Source organism: Quercus robur, chromosome 1 (assembly GCF_932294415.1).
Source record: "Quercus robur chromosome 1, dhQueRobu3.1, whole genome shotgun sequence".
NCBI lineage: Eukaryota > Viridiplantae > Streptophyta > Magnoliopsida > Fagales > Fagaceae > Quercus > Quercus robur.
This window is the reverse complement of record NC_065534.1, coordinates 5,117,533-5,135,684: the sequence shown is the minus strand read 5'-3', so window position 1 is coordinate 5,135,684 and position 18,152 is coordinate 5,117,533. Positions and strand designations below refer to the sequence as shown.

The 18,152-nt window shown below is 40.2% G+C and overlaps 1 protein-coding gene across 1 annotated transcript in view; it reads right to left on the bottom strand.

The window, feature by feature from the left end:
- Window positions 1–18,152, bottom strand: part of LOC126717299 (receptor-like protein 46) — a 171,877-nt gene that overhangs the window by 136,938 nt on the left and 16,787 nt on the right. Inside the window, exon 2 of the mRNA XM_050418872.1 lies at window positions 67–160. Coding sequence (XP_050274829.1) covers window positions 67–160 — 94 coding nt within the window. The remainder of the gene's footprint in view (window positions 1–66; window positions 161–18,152) is intronic.

Genomic DNA, 18,152 nt, shown 5'->3' with positions numbered 1-18,152 from the left:
GAGGCCACTTCTCCACTTAGTATACCATGGAAATAATTGAAACTCAAATCAAGATATTGAAGATACCTCAAGTGAAAAAGTTGAGAGGTAATGGAGCCATTGAAGTAATTATTCGTCAAATCAAGATGAACTAATTTGGTCAAATTGCCAAAGCCGTCACCTGGCAATTCTCCTCGTATTAGATTGTTAGACAAGTTGAGGTGCATCAAGCTTCTAATGTGGCGACAAGATGGTGGAAGGCAACCACATTGACATTGGCTTCTGTACATGTGAATTCAACATGATGGCGTCCAAATATAAAGCTAGCACAGTCTTGGAACCAAAGCGAGAACTACAAATGACCCCGTCCCAGTGGCAACAATCTGAGCTGGAATTCCAAGAATCTAACCGATACAATGTGCTTTCTGTTGAAGGAATAGCATTGATGATGGAGGCTTTAAAGTGAAGAAGGGCTTGTTTTTGATGTTCAGGACAAGAGAGAGAAGTGGTGACAAATGTGAGAAGTACAAGTAGCAGTAGTAGTAGGCTGAATTTGGCCATTGTTGTGTTTCTTACTTCTTTGTTGGGTGGGAGCCTGGGAGGAGTGGGCTGTGATACAAATATAAATAGAGGTTCGGTTGTGCACCGCTGACTACTGAGTACCGATCACGGCATGGCCGCCTCTAGTTAACTCAACAAGCATTAGGAAAGAGGCTGGAAGTTAAAGAGCTTCAAGTGCTCCACTACAGACCATGTTCGTCTCATCAAATAATGTAGTAAATAGTTAGTAGAAGTTTCTTTGAAAAGATGTGGGAAAGAATACATTGACTTGTCTCTTTTCCTGGAATCAGTTTAGTTCAATTTTGGTTACTTCTTTTTTAGTATATAAACAAAGCTTCTGGGGAAATCCTTTTTGGGATGTGGTCATCTGCAGCAACTGCAGGCTCCATCAGATATTTTAATGGGTCCGTCGGTTGATTAAACTTTCTCAGTAGTTTTCATGTATAGAGCTGTGATGCTTCCTTCCAATTAAGTTATTCAATTTTAGTAACCAAATATAATGTTAAGGGTTCAAATTAAATTTTAAAACTTTAGGGGTAAAATTAAAATTACTCCAAACTTTAATTTTTTTAAATTACAATTTAATCCATAAAAGTGGGTTTAAGTTTAAGTTTATAGTATATACTATATGCTATATGCCTCTCTGTCCTTTGACTCGTCTTTTGCACCATACAACATTCTACAACTGCTGAAGTTATAGCTCAAGCCCAGCCAATCACCATGGAAGAAATGAGTAAGTATAAAAATGTAATAAAGACTATAAAGGTATATCAAAAAAGCCAGGTTGCATCATAATGACGCCAAATTAGGTTCAAATTACCTGAGTTGGCTATCAGCCTATCACTTCCATATAATTTATATCGTTTCAAACACCAAGTATTTCAATATCTATAGTATTCTCTGTACGTTGCAAGGGCAACAATTTATATATATATATTAAAAAAAAAAAAAAAAAACTATAGTAATTGAACTACAACCAATCATACCATCATATTTCAACAATGCTTTTTTTTTTTTTTTTTTTTTTAAATCGATAGTTGAGGAGGAGAAATTTGAATATTAGACATCTTTATTATAAATATCTGGAGTTACCAATTAAATTATAAAACTTTTGGTATATTTCAACAAAGTATATAAATACCATTTCATAAATGTAAGGACTCAATTTGTAACGATCCCAAACTCGTATTGGGTTCGAACGCTAAAGGCCCAAACAATAAATTTGTAGAACGTGGATATAAAAGAACTAGATTAACTTCAAAAGGAAAACGATTAAACTTAACGTTTTTAGATGGATTAACACAAATATTACGATCAATTTCTCCTTGAAACAAGCTAAGTTCTTTATTTCATAAGGCTTTTCTCTAGGCATCCCTTGTTTAGAAGTTTTGATCCCCTTCTCTCTATGCTTTCTTCCATGTTATATACTGCCCTCTTGGTGTTATCTTCACCACACACGTGTAGGTTGGATTTGGGGGATCCTTTTCTGTCCCATCCAACACTTCCTGGAACCTTCAACCAACAGCTGTAAGGCTGCTTCATCACTGTTCAGGCATCACTTCCACATTAACGCGGCCAGAAAGTTGGTTGAGAGGCAATTAATGTGGAGGCAGCAGCTGTTCAAGATATTTGTTTATCCTTTCTTTCTTACCCTTGGTCTCATACCCCACCTTTAGTGGTAATGTAGCTCTGAAATGTGTTTGTAACAATATGGCGTTTAGGTCGTCCTCGGACACATATTGCCGAGAAGGATTTTGTCCTCGGACGAATACTGGACCCATCTCATTTGATATCTACTCCTCTTTTCATTTGGTTCCACTTATAACCTTATATGGGCCTCCTCAGACGGTTTTACGTCCTCGGATGGGCCACAAGCCCAGTTAGCTCGGTTTTAATAATTATTGATTAACCGGCCCCCACAATAGTCCCTAAAAATCTTGCTTTTCGACTCCTAGGGAGAAAAGACTGATTTTGATGTCATAAGTTCATATCTTTTTATGTTTTGGGCATGCTCCTGACGCTTCAGCGTCCCGAGCGCGGCAGCATTAAATTTTGGCAACGCCCCTGTCTCCCATGTTCAATGGTAAGAGGTAAATCGAACGGTGGGGGGTCTGTCTCGTTTTGTGAGCGGGAACTTTCCTGCTCATAACTTCTGCACGACTATAAAGGAATTTTCAAATCAATTCTCTCTCTCTTACCTTCAGCAATCACACAATTCTAGAGCTCATACACTGAACCTGTCTTTCTCATTTTTCGTCATTTTCCTGGGCATCTACAAATACTAAAATCTTGTCCAAGGACCCTCTTTCAAATCTGTAAGTCTTCTTAAAACCTTTATAGCTTTCATCTTAAACTCGTTAATTTCTCTACGAAACCCTTTAGGAAAATGGGGAAAAAGGGTAAGTTTCGATGTCTGGTTGAATCCGAGGAGGGTATGAGGAGTTTCCGCGCTAAGTATAGGATCCCCTTAACAGTGGATGTGAGGTATGCAGCCCAAGGGGAATGGGCCGGTGCTAGAAGAACAGGGGAAGTGGTTATTCCCATGATTGCCTTCTTAGAAGGCGGGATGACCGTCCCCATGGGTGCTATCACTAGGAACTACCTTAGGTTCTTTAGGTTATCCCCAACTCAGTGTGCCCCAAACATGTTTAGAGTCCTGGGAAGTATAGAAGCCTTGAATGAGAGAATGGACCTAAACCTGACCCATTATGACGTGAATTGGGTGTACAACCTCCACCATTTGAAGGAGTAGGGATACTATCTCAAGTCGAGGTATCCCGCGGTGAGACTAATTTAATGCCTTCCCACTTCAAACAAGAACTTAAAGGAGGATTTCCTTATCTTTTCTGGGGAATGGCATGATGGTTTGCCATGCCCCATCATGCCATTCCCCATGGAGGAAGGAGAACCAGGTAGGAATGCAGTCATAGATTCATAACGTTCGGTTTATACATACATATTTTCCCCTTTCTTTCTTTTTTTTGTTTTAAGTCTCAATATTTTTATCTCTAACGACGCTTCATTTCAATTCAATGATTCTGCAGATAGACGCTCTACCAAGCCCAGACTTAGTTTAGTCAACAAAGCAAGTTTGGACAGGGTATTGAAAGTTGAGATATATGTGAACGAAGCTGATGGCCAACTTCGGGCAGCTCATTTAATCCTCGGATACACCCCCCTCTCGTTTGCTTTCCAAGCGCCAAAGTGTGTGATCAGAGCCCGCGATCCTCGGCTTCATCGTATTAGTGTTGCCTACAAGGGGTTTGTTGTTCCAAAAGGTATTCCACTTCCTAAGGACGACTCCTGCACTAAGCCCCTTTTTGTGGCCGCCATCTCAACAGGAGCCTCTTCATCCTAGCCTGTCCTCAGGGAAGAGGAAGTAGAAGAGAAAGGGGAAGAAGAAGAAGAAGAGGAAGAAGAAGAAGAAGTTGTAGAACTCTCAGACTCCTCGGACGATTTTGGGATTTTTAGTCAACCTATACGCTTCGAGGAAGATCTTGACGAGATGGGAATACAAAGGAAGCCCCAAAGAAGTCTAATGAAGTTGATTGAGAATCAGCTTGGGAAGAATGCGCCGGGAAAATCAACGCAATCCAAGATTCCCTTTCTTCCCACCAGGTCTCCTCCTCCTGCTCCTCATCAACCTTCTTATCAACCTCCCCAGCCAGTCAGAGCTAATGCTGCTGAGTTGAAAAGGCACAGGGAGCAGAAAGGGAAGGATGTAGTGGATGCTGGAAAGTCCCGTCCGACCCGCGAGGAGGATGCCCAGCAAGCTGCAAAGCAGCAAAAAACTGTCCACCCTGTTCAGCGAGGCCAGGAGAGGTCTGACATTCAACCTCCTGAGCCACAAGCATGGTTGCCAGCACCCATGCACGGTGGGGAGCCCCTACGAGATGATGCATCTATTAGGGACTTCAACGGTGGCGTTGGGTGTCACATAGCCTCGACTATAGAAGAGGCTTTGTTACTCTTAAAGGACATGGCCGAAATAAAGAACGCAAGGAAGAATGAACTCATCCTCAATAATAAAAGATATTTGGGAATGGTATAGTGCTAACTCTCTTCTTTTTCTTTTTGTGATCATTACTCACTGATGTGTACTTTTTACTGACTATAGTCTTAATTTCTTCTTTTTAGGTTATCCAAAACACTTTTAGGCTGGACGAGATGCTCAACAATTGCTATAATTAGCTAGACGATGAAAGGAAGAAACGGGCGTCAGCTGTACAAACTTTGACAATATCCGAGCAAGACTTAGCGGCTGTGAAGAAGAAATTAGCCGCTGAGGAGCAAGCTCGCAAAAGCGCTGACTCGGCCTTAGAGGGCTTCCAAAAGCAAGCCGAGGACCAGGGAAAGCGTTTGTGTGAAGCAAATGTAGAATTGAAGGCTGCCCGAGAGCAAGTTATAGTCCTTAAAAAAGCACTTGGAGGAAACCCAAAAACTAAGGGAGCAAGCTGAAAAATCCAGAGAGGAAGCTGAGAGGGAAAAAGCTGAGGCCAAATAGGCAACGAATGAGGCCGAACAGAAAGGCTATGAAATCGGGGTGGCTGAGATGGAGGAGACCCTAAGGGCAGAGGTGCCAATGGTGTGCCGCATTTACTGCGCCCAAACTTGGGATGAAGCCCTTAATCGAGCTGAAGTTGAGGCTTCATCCGAGTTAAGGAAGGCAGAGAATGTGTTCTACCCTACAACAATCCGCACCTCGGCTCCTCCATCCAGTCAAACTGAAGACATTCCCTCAACCACTAATCCTCCTCCTGGCCAACTAGAACCATCCAAAGAGACTAATGCCCCTCCAGAAGCCTCCTTGGACAAGACTGCAACAACTTCTGATGCAGAGGTAGCCTCTCAAGGCTTTCAACAGGACTTGGCTTCCACAGTCATGCCAGCTGGGGGAACTACTAATGACAAAGAGGGAGTCACTACCTCGGAGGCAAATAAACTAGCCAACCAAGCTCCCAAGCTCCAAATTAAGTTGAAAAAATAGGACCTATTTTATAATTTGATTAGGACTTTTGTAAGGATATTTATGTCTATTTGCTTATTGCTGTTGCCATTTTATTTTATTTTTGTACTTGTTCACTGTGTTATCTTAACTTGAATGGATTCATTTTGACTATCTTTTGTTTGCAAGAGAAAAAATAACTTATAAACATTAACAATTGGCAATTAAAAATGGGTGATAAACATTAATACTATGAGGTCTCAGAGAGACATTCTGGATACATATGTATTCTTTCTAATCAATTGAAACTTAAGGGAATGTTCAAAAGTTGGATAAAGTTGGGTCTACAGTACTTCAGTTGTACATTAGATGATATTTATAGGCTTATTGGGGTTTATATCTTCCACAAATAATTAAAAATCCTGTGATCTTAGGACGATATTTGAGAATTTGTTATTCTGGAATGCATAAGCCCAAGTGACATTAGCATTTTAATAGCAAGAGGCTATATTAGTTTCCAAGGAACCTACTTAGTGACCCAACAGATTTCACAGGGTATTAATTTTCACAAAGTTTGTGGTCCGAGGACCTGACATAACTTAGTTTCTATTTAATACTTCAATAGATGCCATAGGGTATTAATTTCCACTAAGCTTGTGGTCCGAGGATTTGACATAACTTAGTTTCTGTTTAATACTTCAATAAATGCCATAGGTATTAATTTTCACTAAACTTGTGGTCTGAGGACCTGACATATCTTAGTTTCTGTTTAATACTTCACAAGATGTCATAAGGTATTAATTTCCACTAAGCTTGTGGTCCGAGGACCTGACATAACTTAGTTTCTGTTTACTACTTCAAAAGATGCCATTAGATGTGGAAATACAAAATGCATGATCAGCATAAATTAAAAGAAAACCCAAACTAGATTACTTTTATTAATAATAATACCTCTTGAGATTATTTACATTCCAAGGATGGAGTACAGTTTTTTCATCCAGGTCTTCCAGATAATAAGCTCCTATTCCAGTTACTGAAGTAATCCGATAAGGCCCTTCCCAATTAGGCCCCAATTTTCCCCAAGCTGGATTCTTGGTGGTTCCCAGAACTTTCCTCAGCACCAGATCTCCTACTACTAACTGTCTCAGCTTTACATTAGTATCATAGCCTTGCTTGAGTTTATGCTGGTAGTAAGCCAATTGGACCATTGCATTCTCCCTTCGTTCTTCGATCAAGTCTAAACTTTTTCCCAACATCCCATCGTTACTGTCCGAGGAAAATGTAATAGTCCTTAATGTTGGGAATCCAGTTTCTAGAGGGATGACGGCCTCGGCTCCATAAGTCATGGAAAAAGGAGTCTCTCCTGTTGATCGTCGAGGCGTTGTTCGATAGGTCCAAAGAACATTTGGCAATTCCTTCACCTATTTTCCTTTTGTATCACCCAGTCTCTTCTTAAGTCCATTGACTATTATTTTGTTAACAGCTTCAACTTGCCCATTCCCTTGAGGATAGGCCGGAGTGGAATATCTATTCTTTATACCTAAGTCTGAATAGTATTGCCTGAAGGCCTTACTATCAAATTTGAGGCCATTATCCAAGACAAGAGTGCGCGGAGTTCCAAATCGCATAACAATATTCTTCCAGATAAACCTCTTAACATCTATGTCTCTGATGTTAGCTAAAGGTTCAGTTTCGACCCATTTAGTAAAATAATCTATGCCGACCAGCAGATACTTTTTGTTTCCTAAGGCTTTAGGAAATGGGCCGAAAATATCTAGCCCCCATTGAGCAAAAGACCAAGAGCTGGACAAAGGGTTAAGAATTCCTCCAGGCTGGTGGATGTTTGGGGCTAACCTTTGACACTGGTCACATTTTCTAACATATTCCTGCGCTTCCTTCTGCATATTTGGGCACCAATATCCTTGAGTAATGGCTCGGTGCGATAGGGACCTTCCCCCTGTATGACTTCCACAGATGCCTTCATGCAACTCCTCTAGGAGTGACTCTGACATCTCGGGATGTATACAAAGTAGGTACGGCCCAGAAAAGGACCGTTTGTATAATTTCTTGTCCTCGGATAACCAAAATCGAGGAGCTTTCCTCTGTATTTTTTCAGCTTCTATTTTCTCTTCGGGCAGGATGTCACTTTCGAGGAATTTCAATATGGGATCCATCCAGCTCGGTGCTAGATTGACTTGATGAACCTGACGTACGTCCTTTCCTGGTTGGGTGGGGGTATACAAATCCTCGACAATTATCACCCGAGGGAAATTCCGTGTTGAAGAGGTGGCAAGGGTTGCCAGGGAATCGACGTGGGTATTTTCACCTCGGGGGATATGCGACAAGTCAAAAGATTCAAATTTCGTTTGCATATGCCTAACTTGACTCAAATATCCCTGCATTCTTGGATCTTGGGCTTTCAACTCTCCTTTCACTTGGCCGACTACCAATCTTGAATCCAAGAATAATTTTGCTACCTTTCCACCCATTTTCTAGACCATACTCATTCCCATCAACAAAGTTTCGTATTCTGCTTCGTTGTTAGTAGCTAAGAAACCAAATCTCAAGGATTTCTCAATGATGATCTCCTTAGGGGATATCAAAACTGGCCCCAATGCTGCTCCGTCCACATATACTCTCTAGGAGGAACCGCCTTGTGTGGAGATCAGACCAACCGACTGTTCATCCATTTCACTTTGCTTCATGTTAGCTTCTTCTGGACACTCGGCGAACTCAGCTACCAGATCGGCAAGGACTTGGCCTTTCATAGAGGTGCGAGGCATATACTTGATGTCGAAAGCACCTAGGATTGTACCCCACTTAGCGATTCTCCCAGTATAATCTGCACTTCTAAGTATGGACTTGAGAGGTAACTGAGTTAAGACAACCATAGTATTGGCCTAAAAGTAATGTGGAAGTTTGCGTGTTGCATGGACCACCGCCAAGGTGGCCTTTTCCAATGATAAGTATCTCACCTCGGCTTCATGAAGGGACTTACTTACGTAATAAACTAGTCTTTGGACGCCGTTGTCCTCTCGTATTAAGACAAAACTAACTATATGAGGGGGCAACTGCCAGATAAACAAACAGCACCTCATCCACCTCAGGACTAGACATGATAGGCGATCTAGACAGGTACTCCTTCAACTGCTGAAACGCCACAGCACACTCCTCGGTCTATTCAAATCCTTTCCACTTATGCAGTAGAAGGAAAAAGGGACGACACCTCTCAGCCGACCTGGAGATAAATCGGTTTAAAGCAGTAGTTATTCCAGTCAGTTTCTGCACCTCTTTTGGATTCCGAGGTGCTTGTAAATCGTTGATGGTCTTAATCTGATCTGGGTTCACTTCAATTCCTCTATGAGTCACCATGTATCCCAAGAACCTCCCGGAGCCTACACCAAAGGAACACCAAGCATTCAGACGTAGCTTATGCTTTCTCAGTATTCCAAAGATGTTCGTAAGATCTTCCACATGCTCAGACACCACTTTACTCTTCACTACCATATCATCGATATAGATTTCAATGTTTCTGCCCAGTTGTGGTTTGAACATTTTAGTCATCATCCGTTGATAGGTAGATCCTGTATTTTTCAAACTAAAGGGCATCACTTTATGATAGTTTCCAATAGGGGTGACAAAAGCCATCTTCTCTTGATCATCTAATGCTAGTGGTATTTAGTGGTATCCTTGAAAGGCATCCAAAAACTCATCCGAGGATGACCCACGGTTGCATCCACCAATTGGTCTATCTTCGGCATGGGAAAAGGATCCTTGGGACAAGCCTTATTGAAGTCCATGAAGTCCACGCACACTCGCCACTTTCCTGTCTTCTTCTTTACCACCACCGTATTGGCTAACCATTGAGGGTAAAAAACTTCTTTGATAGCCCCAGTCTGCTTGAGCTTAGCCACCTCACTTCTGACAGCTTCGGTGTGCTCTTTTGATGGTCGCCGAGGTGGCTGTCTTTTCGAAATAACGGAAGGATTCACATTGAGTCGATGACAAATGAAGTTCGGATCTACACATGGGGCTTCATATGGGCTCCATGCGAACACATCTACATTTTCTTTGAGGAATTCCAGCAATCGCTCATTCTCTTGCAAAGGTAGCTTAGCCCCAACCTGGAAAAATCTTTCCGGATCATTAGCAACAACTACCCTCTCCAAATCTTCACACTTTACCTTGTCAGCTGGTTCATCTAAGGGTAATGCTGGGGGTTTTAATTGCTATAATCCATTATCGGCGGTAGCCGAGGTCTCTGCCTCTGGCCGATGTTGTATAGCGGCTACCAAGCATTGCCAAGCTACAACCTGGCTTCCTACTATCTCCAATACTTGGCCCCCATATGGGTACTTCACTTTCTGATGTAGAGTAGATGAGACTGCTTCCAAGGTATGAAGCTAAGGTCTGCCCATAATAGCCGTGTATGGAGAGAAAACATCCACAACAATGAAGTCCACCTCCACCACATCCATATCGGTTTGCACAGGTAGTCTGATCTATCCTTTTGGAACGACCATCCTTCCCTCAAAACTCACCAGAGGGGAACTGTAGGCTGCTAAATCCTCAGGCTTCAATCCTAACCCCTTATACAAATCTGGGTACATTATATTAGCAGCACTACCTTGATCAATCATCACCCTTTTTAAATCGTACCCACTAATTCTCAGCGTGACCACCAGAGCATCATCATGGGGCTGTATGGTTCCAACCTTGTCCTTATCCGAAAAGCCCAAAATCAGGGGGATGTCCACCTTGGCTCTTTTTGACGCTTGGCAATGCTCCTCGGTCGGAGGTCGGAACACCGACAGGTCCCTGGAGGGGCAAGATCCAGTCCTCCCTGGGGTGGCAAAAATAACGTTTATTATGCCCAGGGGGAGTCTTTAAGAAGCGTCCCCATGCATCTCTGAGCCTGCCTGGCCTACCCTACCACTGGAATGATGCAAGAGTTGCTTCAATTTCCCTTCTCGGACCAACTGCTCCAAATGGTCCCATAAATTCCTGCAATCCTCCGTCGTGTGCCCATGATCCTGATGGTAGTGGCAATAAAGGTTCGGGTTACGTCTCTTAGGCTCTCCTGCCATCTTGTTTAGCCATTTAAAAAAGGGCTCATTCTTTATCTTCTCCAATACCTACTGTACTGGCTCCCGAAACACTGCATTAACCACCTGGGTATCAACAGAACCTGATTGCCCAACGAAGTCTTTCCGAGGTTGGTTACTATTATAACGGTCCGACCTGAAATCCCTCCTCTCCTGAGGGATTACCTTAGCCTTTCCTTTTCCCTGAAGTACTTATGGCCACATCATCATGCTCTCCCTCTATTTCATTAAACATTTCCTAGTATCTATCTGAATAAGTTTTGAGAGTCTCGCCCTCTCGCATGGACATAGATAGCAAGGATCCCAAAGGCTAAGGAACCCTACTGCAAGTGATAAATCGAGCACCAAAATCTCGAGTAAGCTTTTTGAAGGACTCAATAGAGTTGGCCCTTAAATCGTTAAACCATCTCATTGCCACCGGACCCAAACTTAATGGAAAGACCTTGCACATCAAGGCCTCATCCCTGGAGTAGATAGCCATCTTTTGGCTAAAATGGCTAACGTGTTTTACTGGGTCTGACCGGCCATCATACAGGGTGAATGTAGGCTGGTGGAATCGCCGAGGAAGAATCGCATCTTCTTCTATATTCCTTGTGAAAGGTGATTTGGAGACTTGGCTTAATTCTTTGTTCATGGCGTTGTTCCCCAAGCCCCTGCTAGGCGGGCTTTTGTACCTATGTCGATGGCTGTGCTCCTCTTCATAGGAAAAAGTCTCACTAGGCGAAGTTCTGGATCTCCGCCTATAACTAGCTCCATTTGTCTCCTCAGATGATGGTTCGGAGCAAGGTGGGGAACGTTCCCACCGGGCATGGCGCAACTCTCTTTTCAACTCGTCAATCTCACGTTGCAGGTTCGTGTCATTTTTTGCATAGGAACATGACTTTTCCCACGATAGCGACTTTTGGTGGTATGAGTTGTGTGCACACTCCCCTCACGGCCTTCTCTCTGTTCGGGACTCCGGTGCGGATTACCATGCTGGGAGCCTCTTGACTCTGCTTGGTGTAGGTTGGCATCTACCTGATGTGGTCCTGCTGCATAGTGATGTGGACCTGCTTCCTCCATCATGAACGTTGAATCGGATTCCTTTTAATCTAAATCAAGCTCTCCCCATAGACGGCACCAATTGTAAGGACTCAATTTGTAACGATCCCAAACTCGTATTGGGTTCGAACGCTAAAGGCTCAAATAATAAATTTGTAGAGCATGGATATAAAAGAACTAGATTAACTTCAAAAGAAAAATGATTAAACTTAACGTTTTTAGATAGATTAACACAAATATTACGATCAATTTCTCCTTGAAACAAGCTATAAGTTCTTTATTTCATAAGGTTTTCCTCTAGGCATCCCTTGTTTAGAAGTTCTGATCCCCTTCTCTCAATGCATTCTTCCATGTTATATACTGCCCTCTTGGTGTCATCTTCACCACACACGTATAGGTTGGATTCGGAGGATCCCTTCCTGTCCCATCCAACACTTCCTAGAACCTTCAACCAGCAGCTGTAAGGCTGCTTCATCACTGTTCAGGCATCACTTTCACATTAATGCGGCCAGAGAGTTGGTTGAGAGGCAATTAATGTGGAGGCAGCAGTTGTTCAAGATATTTTTTTATCATTTCTTTCTTACCCTTGGTCCCATGCCCCACCTTTAGTGGTAATGTAGCTCTGAAGTGTGTTTGTAACAATATGGCGTTCAGGTCGTCCTCGGACACATATTGCCGAGAAGGGTTTTGTCCTCGGACGAATACTGGACCCATCTCATGTGATATGTACTCCTCTTTTCATTTGGTTCCCCTTATAACCTTATATGGGCCTCCTCGGACGGTTTTACGTCCTCGGATGGGCCACAGGCCCAGTTAGCTCGGTTTTAATAATTATTGATTAACCAACCCCCACAATACATATGTTTTTTTTTTTTATTGGTAAGTTTATACACATATTAGTCTTAAACCAACCACCTTATTATCCACTCATTTTTTTTGTTTTTTTTATTTATTTATTTTTATATATATACATCGTATACGTTGTTTAAACTTTAAAGTTTAAACTAAAACATATTATTGTATGTACTTCCTCAAATTGAAATATGCAATTTATTTTATGCCATCAGTATTGAAATCGTTAGGTACTTCTATAGTAAAATGACGTGATATTCCATCATTCTTATAGTAATGGTGAATCTCATTATAAATTTAATTGATGAGATTCACTACTATACGAGAGAAGAGTACTAAATAATTTTCTTCTATAAAAAAAATTTACTACATGATTTTTACATGATTGAGTTTCCATTCCATAACCATATTCTTAATTACAACTTTAAGTTTTTTTCCAAAATGCACTTTGATGGAACCAAGAATTTTCAAATAGAATATATGGGACTTGGGCCTAACACGGCCCAAGTTCAAAAATTGAACTTCCATAGCCTTTCAACCATGGGCCAAGCTAAAGCAGGTGCACATCAGTAAGTGACTGCTATATAAATCATCAAAACTGATACCAGCCCATGCGTTATTAGGCTACATCGGTCATAGGTAATAGGTAGTTGCTTTGCAGTGACTAGTGATATCTTGCAAAACCACATTGAAATTTTCAATTTTTTTACAATTCACACATCACATGTGATAAATTTAAGGACCAAACATATTTTTTGACTATACAATATATTTTGTCCTTTTTTTTTTTTTTTTTTTTTTTGCTGAAACAATATATTTTGTCCTTAAATTTTAGGTTAAGTTCTATTTTAATCCATTAGATTTGAAGATTTTCTTTTCAATCTTTAGAGCACTCACATACACAGATAGAAAAAAAAAAAAAAAAAAAAAAAAAAAAAAAAAAAAAAAAATAAAGGCTTGTTAATGGGTGTTCTTAAAGTATTTGTTAATAGACTATCTAAAAAAAAAAAATTCTAATATTATTTTCATGAGAAAAAAAAAAACTGTCAAAAAAGTTAGTTACATTTTTTCTTCTTTTTTATAATTAAAAAAAAAAAGTTCCTAAACCAATATCCTTAGACTTTCGTTAACTTTTCGCCAAAAAGAAATCAAATTAACCAGAAAGCAACAACACCAATATAAAGAGAAATAAGCCTCACTCTCTACTAAACTACAACATAAACAACAATCTAACAATAAAAACATTGAAGGGATCCTAACAGCAGAACATCCTTCACTATACGATACCTTAGTTTTAGCTGCAAATCTAGCTCTTACAGAAGTAATAGCTTTCAAACTCCACTTCACCTCTCATTTCAGCATTGAGAACGCTTTTATTTTTTTATCCCTCCATATATGATAAATTGTAGCCTTGCAAGCCAACTTACTTGTTGATACTTATGAATGACTACTTGTAATGATTTGCTTGATTGAAAGCCTTTACAATGATGGGATTTACATCTTTGACCACTGCATGCATAACTTGTAAGAGACTTGACACTTATACTCTTCGCCTTCTTTGTTGATGGCGGTAATTTGGAGGTTTTGTAGGGACAAAACTATTAGTAAGATACAGAATTCCCACTGTTACAAAGAAACTAATTACATATCCAATTCCCACTCCTTCCTATGAGAACCATGTTTCCTTTTTTTCAACTCTTGGTGGTTTTGTTGGTGACAAGTCTTCTGGACATGGCACTTGAATTTGCATTCCGCACAACTCACTGTTATTGGCATAAGAACTTCGATCATCCATTGTATCCATTTGGCTACCAACTGGAATTTTACCTGAAAGCTTGTTGTTACTGACATCCAAAATAGTCAGTTGTTGTAATTTTGCTAGTGATTGTGGAATTGGGCCTGATAAATTGTTGTGTGATAAGCCCAAACTCTCTAGGTTCTCTAAATAACCAAGACTTGCTGGTAACCTCCCGTGGAGGTTGTTAAATGAGATGTTGAGAAGCTTTAGAGCATTCAAACTTCCTAATGAAGCTGGAATTTCACTAGAAAGTTGATTCATTGACAAGTCTAACAAAGAATAGAGCTTGAGGTTATCGAATGATAGACCTTGTTTTGACTTCTTCCAATTCACAATCAAATCATGAATCTTGGTATCTAGGATGAAACCATTAATTCCATTAATTCCAATATCAAGAAAGTACGAAAATACATCAGGTGTTTCAATCATACCAGTCAGGTTTCCAAACTTTGCAGGGATTTCTCCAACAAGATGGTTGCTTGAGAGATCAAGAATTTGGAGGCTAGTAAGATTGGAAATACAATCAAGGTTTGAACCTTGGAGGGAGTTGTTTCCTAAATTTAGGATTTGAAGGGTGGAGATTTGGCAGATAAAATCTGGTAATTCGCTTGTGATTTTGTTGTCATGGATGTCTAGGTATTCAAGCTTCCTCATATTAGTAAGAGTTCTCGACAAGTTGCCAGAAAACTTATTTTTGCCCAATGCAAGAATTCTAGTTTTATCAAAAAAGTTAGTTCGAATTTCACCAGAGAATTCATTTGAAGAAAAATCAATGATTTCAGGGCTTGAATACCAAAAATTTGGCAAAGTGTTGCCAGAAAATTTGTTATTTGACAAGTCTAATAAAATGAGGTAACTAATGTTGTTGATGGATTCAAGAACCTTCCCTGAAAAATTGTTTCCATCCAACATAAGAGCCATGATTGAATTTGCATTACCTATATTGTTTGGCAGTTCTCCATGAAATTTGTTTCGGGACAGGCAAAGAAGAACTAAATTTGAATAGTCGAAAAGACCAGGGGGGAGCAAACCAGTAAGGTTGTTATCTGACATAATTATGTATTGCATCTTCATTTCAACAAGCCAGTGTGGTAACATTCCTTCTAACTGGTTATCACTCAAGTCCAGAAATTCCAGAGTCTTATGCATAGAAATCCAATATGGAATCTTTCCTTTAAGACCACAAGACTTCATAGACAAGACAGATAACGCAAACTTTGGAACAATCTTTGCTTTGTTATTCCAAGTGAGATTATTTCCTCCTAGAAAAAGAGTCTCCAACCCTGTGATATTGAAAAACTCGGATGGAATTTCTCCAATGAGTAAGTTGTTTTCCAGTTGAAGTGTTTCCAAGTTTGTCAATTTCTGTATGGATGATGGGATTATACCCGTGAGCTTGTTGTCTTTCAAGCACAAGTTGACTATGTTAGATAGATTGCCAATATCAATAGGAATTTCCATGGATAATGAATTGTGACTCAAGTCCAATACTTTCAATTCCTTCAAATTCTGAATTGAAGAGGGAATTTCATCGAAGAAATTGTTGTCTTGAAGACACAATTCTTGGAACTTTGTCAAATTCCCTATCTCCTTAGGGATATTTCCATGGAATGAATTATAACGCATATTAAGATATTGGAGATACCTCAAGTTAAAAAGTTGAGAGGGAATGGAGCCGATGAAGTCATTGCCAGTCAAATCAAGATAAGTTAATTTGGTGAGGTTGGCAAAGCCGTCACCTAGCAATTCTCCTTGTATTCGATTGTGGTACAAGTCAAGGTACGTCAAGCTTTTAATATGAAAGAGCGGTGTCAAGATGGTGGATGTCAACGCCATGGGATCCTTCTGCAAGATGAGGTCCTCCAAATATAGAGCAATCACAGTCCTAGAACTAAAGCTAGAACTACAACTGACCCTGTCCCAATTGCAACAATCTAAGCTGGAACTCCATGATTGTAACCGATTTAATAATGTGCTTTTTGTTGAAGAAGTAGCATTGATGATGGAGGCTTTAAAGTGGAGAAGGGCTTCTTTTTGATATTCAGGACAAGAGAGAGTAGGGGTGAAGAAGATGACCAGTCCAAGTATTAGTAGTAGTAGTAGTAGGCTCAGTTTGGCCATTGTTGGGTTTTTTTTTTTTCTTCTTCTTTGTTGGACTTGGAATTGGATGCTTATAAAAAAATAAAAAAAAAATTTGGGGGAGGAGTGGAGTTAGCTTAGCTGTGGGCGTGGGCGTGGGATAAAAGTAGTTGTGATCGTGGCCTAAGTAAAGTCAAGTCACCGGTTAAGGCACGATGGTTTGGCTTGTGATCTATTTCCAATTCCAGAGAGAAGCGTGTTTGACAAACCAAAAAACTACACCAATCCCTGAGTTTGCTTTGTTTGAAAAGAACAGTATGTCGTCTACCAAGAAAGCCACTACTGCACTTTTTTTTTTTATTAAATTTAAAACCGTATTCGTAGACCTCATGAGTCATGAGTTGTACTAGCTAGTAGGCTGAATTTTATGACTCGTGATTCTTGTGTTTCTTTGTCCTTTGTTGGGCTTGGATTGGATTGGCTGGGTTGGGGGAAGAGTGAGCTGCTGGGTGTAACACTGATTACTGTCCATGGTGATGAACGTCTAGTCAAATAAAGTTAATGGGAAGAAGGTTCACGAAGAAGTTAATGGGTGCAACACTGATTACTGACCATGGTGATGAACGTCTAGTCCAATTTCACGTTGTGAGTGGTGGCGTCTTCTTTTAATTTTAAAAAGAGAAACGTGATTCAGAAAATTTAATTAAAAAAAAAAAAAAAAAAAGGAGAAGCTTGATTGATTTTTTTTTAGAAAGTTTCAGTTTATGATATCCGTGAGTACTTCATCACTTTTACCGATGATTACTCAAGACATGGTTATGTGTACCTAATGAGACGGAAGTCCAAAGCCTTTGAAAAGTTCAAAGAGTTTAGGGCTAAATTTGAGAATCAATTGGGTAAACACATAAAGGCCATTCGATCTGATCGAGGTGGCGAATTCCTTCTTGGGGATTTCAAGGACTACTTAATTCGAAATGGGATTGTATCCCAATTGACTGCACCTGGAACTCCCCAACAAAATGGTGTAGTAGAAAGAAGGAATAGGACTCTTTTGGAAATGGTTAGGTCCATGATGAGTTATTCAACTTTACCAGTTTCTTTTTGGGGATATGCACTAAAAACAGCTATGCATATTTTAAATTTAGTTCCTTCAAAATCTGTTCCCAACACACCTAAGGAATTGTGGAGTGGGCGCAAGCCTAGTATGAAATATCTCCACATTTGGGGATGTCCATCACATGTGTTGAAAGGGAGGTCTGATAAGTTGGAAGCTAAAACAGAAGTATGCATGTTTTTAGGGTATTCAAAAGAAACAAAGGGTTATTTATTCTATAGTCATAAGGATAACAAAGTGTTTGTTAGTACCCATGCCAAATTTTTGGAAGATGATTATGTGAATAATTTTAATCCTAGAAGTAAAGTTGTTTTGGCTGAAATAGATGAACCTGTAGTTGAACAACCAATGGATGAATCTAGGGATGATGTGGCTGTATTAGATACACCACAAAATACTACTCATGAGATGTCTAGTACACAAGTGCCTCGTCGTAGTGAGAGAATTGTTCGGCCTCCTATAAGATTCATAGGTTTGGGAGAAACTTATGAAGCTATCTCTGAAGAGGCTGAATCAGATCCATACACTTATGAAGAGGCAATGATTGATATAGATGCACATCATTGGATCCAAGCTATGAAATCTGAATTAGATTCCATGAATTCCAATCAAGTTTGGGATCTTGTAAAGGCGCCTAACGGCATTAAACCTGTTGGTTGCAAATGGGTTTACAAGAGG